Source organism: Rhinolophus ferrumequinum, chromosome 11 (assembly GCF_004115265.2).
Source record: "Rhinolophus ferrumequinum isolate MPI-CBG mRhiFer1 chromosome 11, mRhiFer1_v1.p, whole genome shotgun sequence".
Taxonomy (NCBI): domain Eukaryota; kingdom Metazoa; phylum Chordata; class Mammalia; order Chiroptera; family Rhinolophidae; genus Rhinolophus; species Rhinolophus ferrumequinum.
Window position 1 is genome coordinate 71311765 of NC_046294.1, and position 12728 is coordinate 71324492.

Below are 12728 nucleotides of genomic sequence, written 5' to 3' on the forward strand. Positions count from 1 at the left end.
CGTCTTATGATCTAAACCTTCTTGCCAGTCAGACATCAATCATTACCATGACAGTTTTCACAGCCAGTGCATGTACAAGCATTAAAAGCAATTGCATCCAAAATTTCAGAATGGATGGCAGTGGCTTGTAAATAGATCCTGGAAACAATAGCTAAGCATTCCTTTCAAGCCAAAGAAACAAATACAAGGTCTGACAATTAAGTTAGCGAACTTGTTGCAACGATGTTGCTAACCTTTTTTGATATCAGAGGGATTATTCATTATGAATTTGTACCAACTGGACAAAGAGTTAAACAAGTTTACTGTTTGGATGTGCTGAAAAGGCTGTATGAAAAAGACGACCCAAACTTTTTGCCAACGATTCATGGCTCTTGCATCATGATAATGCACCAGCTCACACAGCACTGTCTATGAGGGAGTTTTTAGCCTGTAAACAAATAACTGTATTGGAACACCCTCCCTACTCAGCTGATCTGGTCCCCAATGACTTCTTTCTTTACCCAAAGATAAAGGAAATATTGAAAGGAAGGCATTTTGATGACATTCAGGACATCAAGGGTAATAAGACAACAGCTCTGATGGCCATTCCAGAAAAAGAGTTCCAAAATTGCTTTGAAGGGTGGACTAGGGGCTGTCATAGGTGCATAGTTGCCCAAGGGGAGTACTTCCAAGGTGACCGTAGTGATATTCAGCAATGATGTGTGTAGCACTTTTTCTAGGATGAGTACACGAACTTAATTGTCATACCTTGTACATGTGCGTATGTGCATGTATGTGTTGGGGGAGGGTGGGACAAACATGAGGAGCAGTGGTGAATCAGATTTGTTTAGCAACATCCAGGAACTGTTAATCAAAATAGTCTAGCTTTATACAACGCAAAGTCAGTTTACTTGCCTAGCACCAAAAGCTTTTTGTCTACCATGGGTTCTTTGCATTCTTTAAAGAAATGCTGCATCACCAATATTCTTTTTGGCACAGAGGACAATCGTGTGTAGAAAAACATGGGCATTGAAGATGCTAAGTGAAAAGTAACCAAAAAGATGACCATCTCTGAATGGAAAGGAGTTCTGGGAATACATTGACTAAACTTTGTTTTAGATTTTTTTTTACATGTGTGCATAACAATTATGTATGACCCAAATCTATTGCAAAGAGCTGCTTCAATAGGTATAAAATAAACATATAAGGTATAGTTTAATTGATAGCACCTTATTTTGCTTGTTTTTTGATGGTATATCTCATATCAGAACAGGATACAATTGATAGAAACTTAGATTTGATAAAATATGATGTTTGTGGTTCTCAGTAAGGTACCTGGCACATAAAAGCTGCTTAAACAAACATTTGTTGAAAGCAATTAATGAATCCTTCAAGGTGGAATACAGTGGCTGGCCCTGAACTCCCCTGCAAGTAAAGAGGTCCTGCAGAAAACATTTTCCTGGGAAGTAGTGAAGTTTATCACAGCTTTTCATAGCCAGCACTGTCGTTCTGCAACCTATTCAATGCAAAATTCTGTTTCATGGAGGGTTAACTTAGTAATAATAAAAATGAGTTTTATCTATAACAGTTTAACTGCATAAAAAAATTTAAAAAGAGCTTTAGAAACCACGTGATTTCCAATTCTCATCATAACTCTCTTAGTAATTCCCTCGAAGAAGGAAAATCTTCCCAGTTTTGTGCAAGGGTTTTGTGCTGACACACTACATGTCAGGACAAAATGCTCTTTGTGCTGCAAACCAGAGCTGCTGTAACTGAAACATGAAATCTTCCATGAATAGGCAATCAATCTTAATATGACTATCCACACTGTAATTAATGTCTGGTAATATACACTTCCACATAAACACCATGTGAAATGCTTTTAAAACTTATGCAAAATCCTACAACGAAATCTCCAGCTTCACACTACAATTTGAGTCAGGTTCATTTTCCTGAAACCACCACATTGTAGCATACAAGCAATTTTATCCACATGATAGAGAGAAATCAAGAGTAAAAGAAAGCATCATTTGTAATCTTTAGAGTTCTGCTAAGTTTGTGGACCATTTGGTAAAATAATCTACAGATTACCTAGTTTGGGTACATTCATAACCCTCCTTTGGTGACAAAGATTGGCAGTTTTTGAAAAACTGTTTATCTAGATAAGTGATAAAAGATAATCTGCTTCTTCTTTTGTTTCTTCCCATTTCTGTCAGCTACTAGTTATGTAATCTTTGGTAAGTCACTTAACTTCTCTTTGCTGTCATGTTTTTCTCTTTCTTATTAGTAAAATTCTTATCAGTAGGGATTATAAAAGTGCATACCTCATAGGTTAGTTTTAAGTATTAAATGAGTTACTATCTATAAATCATTTAGAGTAGGGATTACCACATAATATCCCCTAATAAATCTAGCTATTCTTTTTATTATTGCTCAACACAACCATATAAAAGATAAATGAATAAATAGATTAATGAATTAATGAAAGAAGAAGTGAAATATAAAGGGCTTGACCTTAAAACATGGTTAAGATTTCAATAGAAAAAGAAGGTGGAGGCTAAACATACTTATTACTGCTATCTGTAACCTTTCTTCTTCTTTTCTCCTGTTACTCAGAGTATAACTTAGATATAATGAGCACAGAATAGGAATCTTGGTACAGTAGATGACAGCCAACCTGTGGCTTCTCAAGGACCTATGGGATAAGAGGAAAAGGAATGGTGAATGTGCTCTCCAAGAGTTAAACCCACCATGTATCCAGCTGTGCCAGGCACAAGCATGATTCTACGGGATGCTGAAAGGAGACTCTGCAACCTACCTGCCAGCCTTTCTGTCCATGTGTTCCAGCCTGCGCTAGCTACAATGTATTGGTTATTGTCCACTTCAAAACAACTTATCAACTGTGTAACTTTCTGAACATTGCTTAACATCTCTGAATTCAAGTATTGTCATTTGTAAAATGGAAATTTAACATAGCTAAGTGGCTTCTCTAAAGAGCAACTAGTTGTATGACACCTGGAAAAGGACCTGCTACTGGGTAGGTATTCAAAAAACGCCCCTACCCAAAATATATGTAAAGATTTTAGATTAGTCCTCTACAGGAACTGCAACTTGCATTGAACTGTAAGTAACTTGTTAACATCATTTCTCCTCTTTGTCCTGGCTGAGTTACCTGAATTAGGTAGAGAACTGTTATAACACAAACATATATGTTGCATGGGTATCTGTAACATTCATTTCTACTCATCTGAGATCAGACAATTAAACTCATCCTAGAAAAAGTGCTACATACCTCATTGCTAAATATCACTTCGAAGTACTCCCCTTGGGAAGCTATGCACTGACGCCAGTGCCTAGTCCATCCACTCCTCAAAGCAACTTTTGAACTCTTTTTCTGCAATGGCCATCAGCGCTCTTATTATCCTTGATGTCCTGAATGTCATCAAAATATCTTCCTTTCAATATTTTCTTTATCTCCGGGTAAAGAAAGAAGTCATTGGGGACCAGATCAGGTGAGTAGGGAGGGTGTTCCAATACAGTGATTTCTTTACTGGCTGAAAACTACCTTACAGACAGTGCCGTGTGAGCTGGTGCATTGTCGTGATGCAAGAGCCATGAATTGTTGGCAAAAAGTTCAGGTCGTTTTCGTCTTTTTCACGCAGTCTTTTCAGCACTTCCAAATAATAAACGTGGTTAACTGTTTGTCCAGTTGGTACAAATTCATAACGAGTAATCCCTCTGATATCAAAAAAGGTTAGCAACATCGTTGCAACAAGTTTACGAACTTAATTGTAAGACCTCGTATATGCTGTTCCAAACAGACATTCTATAGGAAATATCATTCAATCAATTCCAATGGTTTAAGAGTCTTGAACAACATACCAAGTTTTAGATGCCAAAGCTTAATTGAATTTTGGCATATAGATGAGCACTTTTCCTTGTACTGAGAGCAAGCAGAAATTCATAAACAAAGAGCAATCACAGATGGTAATTTTATCCAACTGGATACAATTATATTTAGCATTTTTTTATAAAAGAGGGAGAAAAACAAGAATGGACTTAAGAAAATGTTTCACTTGTATGACTGACACTCTAAGGGAAGAAGATGAATTGCCTTGAAGTTCCTTCTTATAACTCAAGGAACATAACTGTCTAGAGAGAAAAAATTATGCAATGTCTTCCTAGAGGTAAACAAACATTCTGTTACAGAACAAGTGTTGGCATTTCAGCACATCTGGTACTAATAACTCCACAACCTATAATGTTGGTCCCCTAAGTTTCATGATATTAATTTGTTATCGGCGGATGTTGATTACTTCAAGCCAGGGGAAGTTTGGAAACAAAACAGGTGGTTTCTGTCATGCAGAACACAGACCTCCAAAGTTGTAAATTAAAAGAGATCCACCATTAATCCAAGGGGCTGGGGAAGATGTTGATTCTTAAATGAAAGAAAAGCAGATCTAAAGGTGATTTTTTACACTTGCTTTTCCCCTGGGAACAGCTTCAAAACGCAAACCTATAAAGCTAGGGTCCTTGCTTTATGGTTATAGAAGTTATTTCAAAGGACATAACAGATACTAGGATTATCTCTAAATTCTAAACCATTGCATATGCAGAAGAAATCAAGATATCACACATGCTCCCTTTGATTGATTTTATTTATCATTTGATAAGTATGTTCTTGTAAAAACAAAATGAGTCCCTTGGTTTTATCCTTATAATGTTGCTAGGTGGTTATATTTTAATGTGACTGACATTTTGGGGGGTCAGAGAGTGAAGCCAAACCTCTATGGGTAGGTGGTAAGATCTTTGCTTTAAAAAATGGACAAAGCTAATGTCAATGATTCAGAAAAGAAGATCCTACAAAAAGAAATGGAGTTTGAAAGTCATATCTTACACTGGAAGAGAGGTGGGTTGTCTGTCTGGGCTAGGACTTATGAAGGGTAGATTGTTTGAGGATGGCCTAAGGAAGGGAGGGGAGAATGTTCTCTGCCAGTTGGATGAAGCTTGGTGCTAGGCAGGGTCAGTCCTTAGGAGACTCCACATATGAGCTGGAAGAACAGTTATAGCCAGCCAGGAGTTCGTCTCTGTAGGTGAATTCTCTGGTTATCCCTGAGCATTTGCCAGGTCCTGATAAAGGACCGCATCTCAGAAGGAACATGAAGGGAAGAACTTGGGACTAAAGAGCTAAAAGGAGAGAAGCATGGTAGTGTCAGTACTGATCAGTGAACGATTCTCCAGAAGAATGTGATTCTCGGGGGCAGGCAGCTGGAACATAAGATTTGTGTATCACCTATGTGGACATTGGCTCTTCTGCCTAACTTAGAGGACTCAGATGCTATTTTATGAAAAAAGCCAGAATCACTTTATTCCTTATTAAAATAAATATTGAGCACAGGACCATGTCTTTGCTGAGGAATAAATTAATTCATACCTTCTCTTTGCTAGACACTATGCTAAATGTACAGGGATGGAGGATCACCCCACCTCTAGAGGCTTACAGACTACTAGTAGATGGAAAGAGATATACCTCTGACAATTAAATTTGCAAACTCACACTAGAAAAAGTGCTACAGACCTCAATATCACTATGGTCACCTTCAAAGTGCCGTTGCTAGTTGCAGGGGGCGCAGCCCACCATCCCTTGAGGGAGTCAAGGAATTAAATTGGCAACCTTGTGGTTGACAGCCTGCACTCCAACCAACTGAGCCATCTGGGAGCTCAGTGGCAGCTCAGCTCAAGGTGCTGTGTTCAACCTTAGTTGTAGGGGGCGCTGCCCACCATCCCTTGCAGGACTCCAGGAATTGAGCAGGCAACCTTGTGGTTGAGAGCCCCCTGGCCCACGTGGGAATCGAACCGGCAGCCTTCGGAGTTAGGAGCAGGGAGCTCCAACCACCTGAGCCACCCGGCCAGCCCCTGACAAGTTGCCCTTTAAACAGGAACCCCTTCTTGTCCATATGCTTGTTTAAAGAGAGCCCATCAGCAATGAAACACTAACTTTACATAAAACATTACATTAATTCCTAGAGAATAAACAGTGTCTTTATGTAAAACAATAACCATAGTTCTTACAAGCCACTTCATTAACCTAGGTATGAAGATACATCAGGAGTGTATTTCCATTGCATGTATTTTAAAACTTATTCAAGTCCCTTGTATTTTGGTTCACTTTAATATTCCTTCATCTTTAGTTCTCTGCAATTTCACTATATGTTTAAATGGGTTTATTTTTCTCTTTTGCACTAATGTTGTATTTCATAAACATGAGAACTTCACATTACTGGAAAATTATCACCCATTATCTATTCAAATGTTGCCTCTCCCCCATTCTCTATATTTTTTCCTTCTGTAATTCCTACCATCTCTATGCATGACTCAGTAATATTTATTTTTCCATTTCATTATGTCTGTGCATACTGGGTATTGCCATCAATTATGCTACGTCTAATCTGCATTTTAACCCTTCCACTGAGTTTTTCATTTCAAACTCATACTTTCACTTGTAGATTTTCTATTTGTTTTTTTCAAAGTAAGTTTTATTCTTTTCTTAGGGTTTGATTTCTTCTTACATATTGTCACCATTTTATACATATGAATTTTACATTCTCTTTCATGTTGTTATATTATCTCAAGTTCCTAAGGATTCAAAACTGCTGTTATGTCATATGTTGACTCTCCCTCATGGATTGTATCATCTGCTGACTCTCATTCTTGATTAATTGTTTCCTTGTATTATAGTGAGCGTATCTTTAGCTGTGCTGTTGTATCTTTTGCTGTTTTCTTGAAAATCTTTGGCACTCGACACGGCTGGTACTATTCTCTCAAAATGGTTTTGTGTTTTACTCTTCTAGGAGCCCCTGGAGTATTTTTCAGCGTGAAGATTTCTAGGTCAGCTAAGTAGTATACAAAAACTCACATGACATTCAGGCCCAAAGAATGAAATTCTTAGAGGAAGATTTCTTTTCCTCTTGCTAATAAAGTTTCTTGTTCTCACTATACTGGTAACATTTTTCTAGCCTAACTTGTCATTAAAATAAGGATCCTAGTTTTACGCGGTGGGGGAGGAAGGAGGAGGAATGTCTCAGTTCTAGCTCTGCTTCGTCAGGAACCAAGGCCTTAGCTTCCCTCCACTTCATATGGACATTAGATCCCAATCTCCTGGTCACTGAAATCCCTAATCCCCAAGACAGGCACAGCATCAGTTCACAGGTTATACTCCGGCTTTTAATTTCTTTGCTTGCAGCACATGGTAATCCCTTTTACTTTTTGCAAAATTTGGTGATGTTTAAAAATTATTTTAAATGTTTCATCCAGCAAATAGGGGTTTGCAACCATAAAATTTTTAGATTATCTCGGTCTACTGTATTGACAGAGCTTCAGTCTACAGTTTACTGTTTCATTTTTCATAATTATTAAGTCAGTTTTTCCCAAATAGAATGTTTAGTTGGACTGTGTTTCAGATCTTGAGAATTTAGAAACTCTTGACATTATTTTATGTCCAGATTTCTTCCCCATGTTCAGAAGTGATGGACTAAAGACGTATTTTTATGTTCTAAATGAAGGAACTCTCTGATACGCCTTCTGGGATCCTAGCAGAACATTGATCATTTCTTGCTAATCAGCATTACAAATTGATCCAAATAGTATGTAGTAATTGATTTCCCATTAAAAGTTGGAAAAGGGGAGAATTTGAGTATTTTCCTTCTAAACACCACTTCAAAATGTTACTACCTACACTGTTAAGGTCTGAGAATATGTAATTGTTCCCAAACAAGATAATGTGCCACAATTTTCAGTAGCAAAATCATAAATATATGTAAAAATCTTTCTATGTAAGTGAAGCATGAAACAGAATTTTTTTTAGAAAGAGTCACCCCAGACCAATTTTTTTAGAAAGAATTTACCCCAGACAACTTGCAAAGAACCTATGATCTTATAAGGGAAAAATCTCAATGATTTGAGAAAATGACAATACACATATCTAAAGTGTACTAGTGATTGCCACTTTCACAAATAATACACCCCCAACTAGGGGAAAATGTGTGAAACTGTTTAAATTACAAGTCAAAAGCCTATGGAAGGGTTTATTTGGACACTCTGCCAGAGAAAAGTAATTTTCTTAGCTCCTTCTCATATATCATAGGTGTGAAGTACTGTGGTTAGTGGTAAATTTTTTCCGTTACTTGATTTTTTCAACTGGAAAAAATAAAAACCTTGCCAGAATAAACAGTGATGAAAAGTAACTATAGAACCTTTTGGAAATAATAGATTCAGACACGAAGACCAAACTCTAATTTTGAAACAAGGCTCACTCTTAAATTTATTATAGAACCTCTGACATGACACGGGGGCGTTCCTTATGAATTGAAGCACACTCAAATATTTCTCTTCATCTCTCTGCTGCCCAGGTCTATCCATTAAGAGGAGTGGTCTGGAATTCTGAACTAAGGGGGAAAAATACTTATTCTCTAAATAGTAGAAAACTGACTCTGGCTGGTGAGAACGCAATGTGATATATAGATGATGTATTATGCACACTTGAAACGTATGTAATTTTACTAACCATTGTAACCCCAATACATGTAATTTAAAAAATATAAATAAATAAATAAATAAATAAATAAATAGTAGGTAATGTAAGAACTGGATAAATCAGTAAGGCAGTAAACCACATTTGAAGAAAGTATTGGGGAAAGTTTTCAGGACAACACGGAATTATTTAGTCTCTCTCACTAGTAATACTACAAGTTTTTTTAAATCAAATAATTTTTCTCAGACACAATAATAAGTGATTATATACTGATCAGATAATAAAAAGAAAACAGAAGATTTTTGTCTATGGGACAGTCTGATTTTTTAAAAGCAACACAGCTTTTTGAAGTTGCTTAACTTAGCATCTTAGTAGATCTCAAGTCTAAGCCGATAAATAAGGTCCATCTATGTTTTAAACATATACCTTCAAAGCAATTTGAAAATAGCTGTATTCACAATATCCAGGATTAATTTATTTTTCTTTCTGTTTTTCTTCTTGGCATATATCTCCTTGGTACTCAGAGTGGGGTCTACACACGGCCCAGCAGCCTCCACATTTCTCAGAGACTGTTAGAAATGCAGAATCTTGGGCTGCACCAAGAGCCTACCAAATCAGAATCTGCATTTTAACAAGGTAATTCATATGCCTATTAAAGTTTGAGAAGATCTGTACCATAAAACAGAAATATTTTCTAACTTAAAGTCAAGTACAAGATTTCTTTTGGGGGTGATGACAATGTGCTGGAATTAGATAGTGGTAATGGTTGTATTTTCTGGATGTACTAACCACCACTGAACTGTATAACTGAAAGGGGTGAATTTTATGGTATGTGAAGTACATCTTGACTTTTTTAAAAAATAAAAGAAAACATAATAGTAAATGCTTTCAAATTGTACAGCACATAGGCGAATGGAACCAGTTCCAATTTCTTTTCTATCTTGGGGGAAAATTAGATGTACCATTTCCTGGAGTTCACCTTTTACTGTGAAAGGGAATCGCAGCAGGCCTTGATTTTGGGCAGCTCTGACCAAAGATTGGAAGGGGTGCCCATGTATCATGAGGGTCTGGCAGGAGCCCCCGGGGGCGGGAACATCCTCCCCAACACACACATGTATCTCTAGAGCTGCTTAAGCAACTGCTACTGAAAACTGCTTTCCTCTGGAGGGAAACCGCACGTGGATGGATGTGATATTTCGGGAAACCAGACTACCCAATCAAGTAAAAGAGCACAAAAGCAGAAATGCTATCTGCCAGCTGCACGAGTGGGCCCAGGGGTGTGGAGGAGGGGAGACTTCGCCTGCATTCCTCGTTCTGCCCATCTCTGCGACCTCCCCCCACTCAAAAAACAAACAAACAACAACCAAAAAAAAAAAACAGATTCTTAAATAAAATCTCGTAGTCCATTACAAATGACCTGATCCCCTCGTTTCTACAGTTTACTTGTCTCCAGGCTCTCACCTCTAACAGGCTCATCTCCCCTGGATGCGGTTGGTAAAAGCTTCGCGCCGTGGGTGGGGAAGCCTAAAAGTTCTATTTCCCGGACTGAATCCGGTGACCCGGAGGCGGGGAGGAAGACATCCCCAGGACAAACCCACCCTCTCCCACGCACACCTTCGAACTTTCCCGCCGTCTGGGACACCGAAGGCCTGTGCGCGCCACCTGAAGGGCTAAAGCCCGCAGAGCGTGCAGACTGCTGCGCGCACCGGTTCGCGAGCTCCCCGGACGCACGAAGGCAGCGCCAAAGACCCTTAGCGTTCTAGTCATCTCTGCCACACGGGCTAAGAGTCACAGGAGCACCAATTTGAATCAGTCCCCTGCCCAGATCATGCCTTTGGCGCAGCGACTCTGTTTCTTTGAGGGCAAGAGGTGACAACAGAACTGAAGAAAATTGACCAGGTACCTGACCACCCGTAGTGGTGTCAGTCTCACTCTCGTGGGCAAAGACCTATCCATACCTGCTCACCAGGAGCAAACCTAGACCCGCACGCACCCCCCTCTACGCACCCCGCCCCCGCTCCCTGGGGTCCCAGCCCAAGCTCGCAGGGCCCTGGGAGGGACACACGCGTGTTCAGACGCGCGCCGATCCAGTCCGTAGGTTCCTGCGAGCGCACAGCCTCCCGCAGCGCAGACCGCGCCGGCCCGCCCGCCCACGGCGCCCGCACTTACAGGCAGGGGTAGTAGCCGTATGGAGCCAGCGGAGGCTGCGGGCAGCCGTCGTCCCCCATCTCCGAGTCGACGAGCAGGTAGTCCTGGCTCTCGTTGCGCGGCGCGCCGGCCCCAGCCGGGACCCGGGAAGAGCCGCCCCTCCGGGGCCCGAACGCTGGGCTCTGGTTCATGGCGGGAACGCCGGACTGGCCTACGTCCTGTTCCGGGGGGGCGCCTCAGCAGTTCCAAGGGGTCACGATGTGGAGGGGGACGCGGTGCGGAGACTCGCGTCACCCGCCGGACTGGCCCGGAGCAGCCCGGTGCCCAGGGGATGAGGGCGAGGCAGGGGGTGCGGACACCCGGCGGTCTGAGCTCCAAGAGAGGCTTCCCTGCTGACCCGGGGAGAAGTCACCACTTAGGGGGTCACAAAGGGGATCTTGACCTGAGCGAGTCAGGCCTAGGGGACCCCGCAGGGAGGCGGCCAGGGCTCCCAAGCCGAACAAGCACTGGCGGGGTGGCGGGTGGTAGTATAGCCTGAGAGCCGGGGAGACAGAGCTGAAGAGTTACTATGTCAACCGAGACTCTCCAGCCGTTGGCTCCCGCCTTCTTCCCCCGCATCCTCCGTCATGATCCCCACCTTTAAAGGGATCAGAACGACGTTCTAGAAAGCAGCGGCCAAAGCCTGTCCTATAGCCACAACTTTCAGGGCCAGGATGAACCTAAACGAGGCGGAGCCACGTACGCACTCCCCACCCCAACACCCCCCCCCAAGAGTCTGCTTATTTAGAAACCATACAAATTAAGAACTTTCTAGGAAGCTCCCCTTAAGACTCCTGAAGAACCAAGGAAACCTGTTTTTTTAAAAGACACAAGCCTCTCCTTTCTCCAGGCTGCCTTTATTTTCTGAAGGCATTTTCTGTTTCATTCCCAACCCCCAAAGTTATTACAACTCTTCACTTTAAAATGAACAACGTTCTGTGTTCCCAGTGCCAGATGTTCCCAATTCCTGAGCAAACTAACAAAAATAGGCAAGCATTTTCCGCTGATACCAATAGAGGCGAACAACCTGCTTACTTTAGAGAAAAACTTTCCTTCCATCACTGCAAATCCTGGAATTATTTCTCTGCCAGATGTTCCCCACATTTCCAAACTGTTTTTAATTTTTTTTAAAGTTTATTGAGGTGACACAAACTGTTTTTAATTTTAAGACTTAGTTTTAAATTCTGATTTAATCTTCATACACGTGAGAATTAAAAACTTCTCAGCAAGGATGAATCAGTATCTGTAGTAGTTCAAGCAGTAATTAATTAGGAATCCACTCATTCACTCAGCAAATATTCAATCAATGCCAAGTGTGTGCCAAACACCATTTTAGGATTCAGAGGCAAACTAGCCAGACAAGGTTCCTGTCTGCCTTCAGAGTTTTCATGGAAGAGAGGGAAACAGAGATTAAACAAGCAACGGAGAAAATAAAGACAAACTGCAATGGAAATAAGACAAGTTGATATGATAGTAACTGGGGACTGACTGACTGGGTGTTTACAACAGGCCTTCCCAAAGAGGGGCTAGTCAAGTGGGGATGTTGGTAGCAAGGAGCCAGACATGAAAAGATCAGAAGCCCATAGCAAATGAATTGAAGAAAGCCAGGCTGAAATCCTGTCTGTAATGGTACCTTCGCTTTGGTGAACAATGGAATGGATGTTGCAAGTGTGAGCAACAGCAATCAAGATAGGGAAAGAGGTCACAAATTTACAGCTTTTGACTTAGCCAGTATGCTAAGAACTAAAGCTCAGAGAAGATAGGAACCATTGTATCCTGAGAGCCTGGTTCTGTACTTGGCACAGATGTATATGGAAGGAAGGAATGGATGGATGGATGAAGAGAAAGGGAAGGAGGGAAGGAAGTAAGGAAGGAAGAAAGGAAGGAAGGAAGAAAGGAAGGAAGGAAGGAAGGAAGGAAGGAAGGAAGGAAGGAAGGAAAGAAGGAAAGAGGGAAGGAGGGAGGGAGGGAAGAAAGAAGGAAGGAAGGAAGGAAGGAAAGAGAGAAAACAAAGAAAGAAAGAAAACATTCT

At 40.9% G+C, this 12728-nt stretch overlaps 1 protein-coding gene across 2 annotated transcripts in view; it reads right to left on the minus strand.

The window, feature by feature from the left end:
* The window catches only part of TRPC6 (transient receptor potential cation channel subfamily C member 6), a 115749-nt gene extending 104385 nt beyond the window's left edge, over nucleotides 1–11364 (minus strand). The window contains exon 1 of one of the 2 annotated variants that reach the window (XM_033118958.1): nucleotides 10679–11354. In XM_033118958.1, coding sequence (XP_032974849.1) covers nucleotides 10679–10848 — 170 coding nt within the window. In that variant the 5' untranslated portion in view covers nucleotides 10849–11354. Of the gene's footprint in view, nucleotides 1–10678 lie in introns of both variants that reach the window. The other variant, XM_033118957.1, reaches the window with a different exon arrangement.
* Between the last annotated feature and the right edge of the window lie 1364 nt (nucleotides 11365–12728).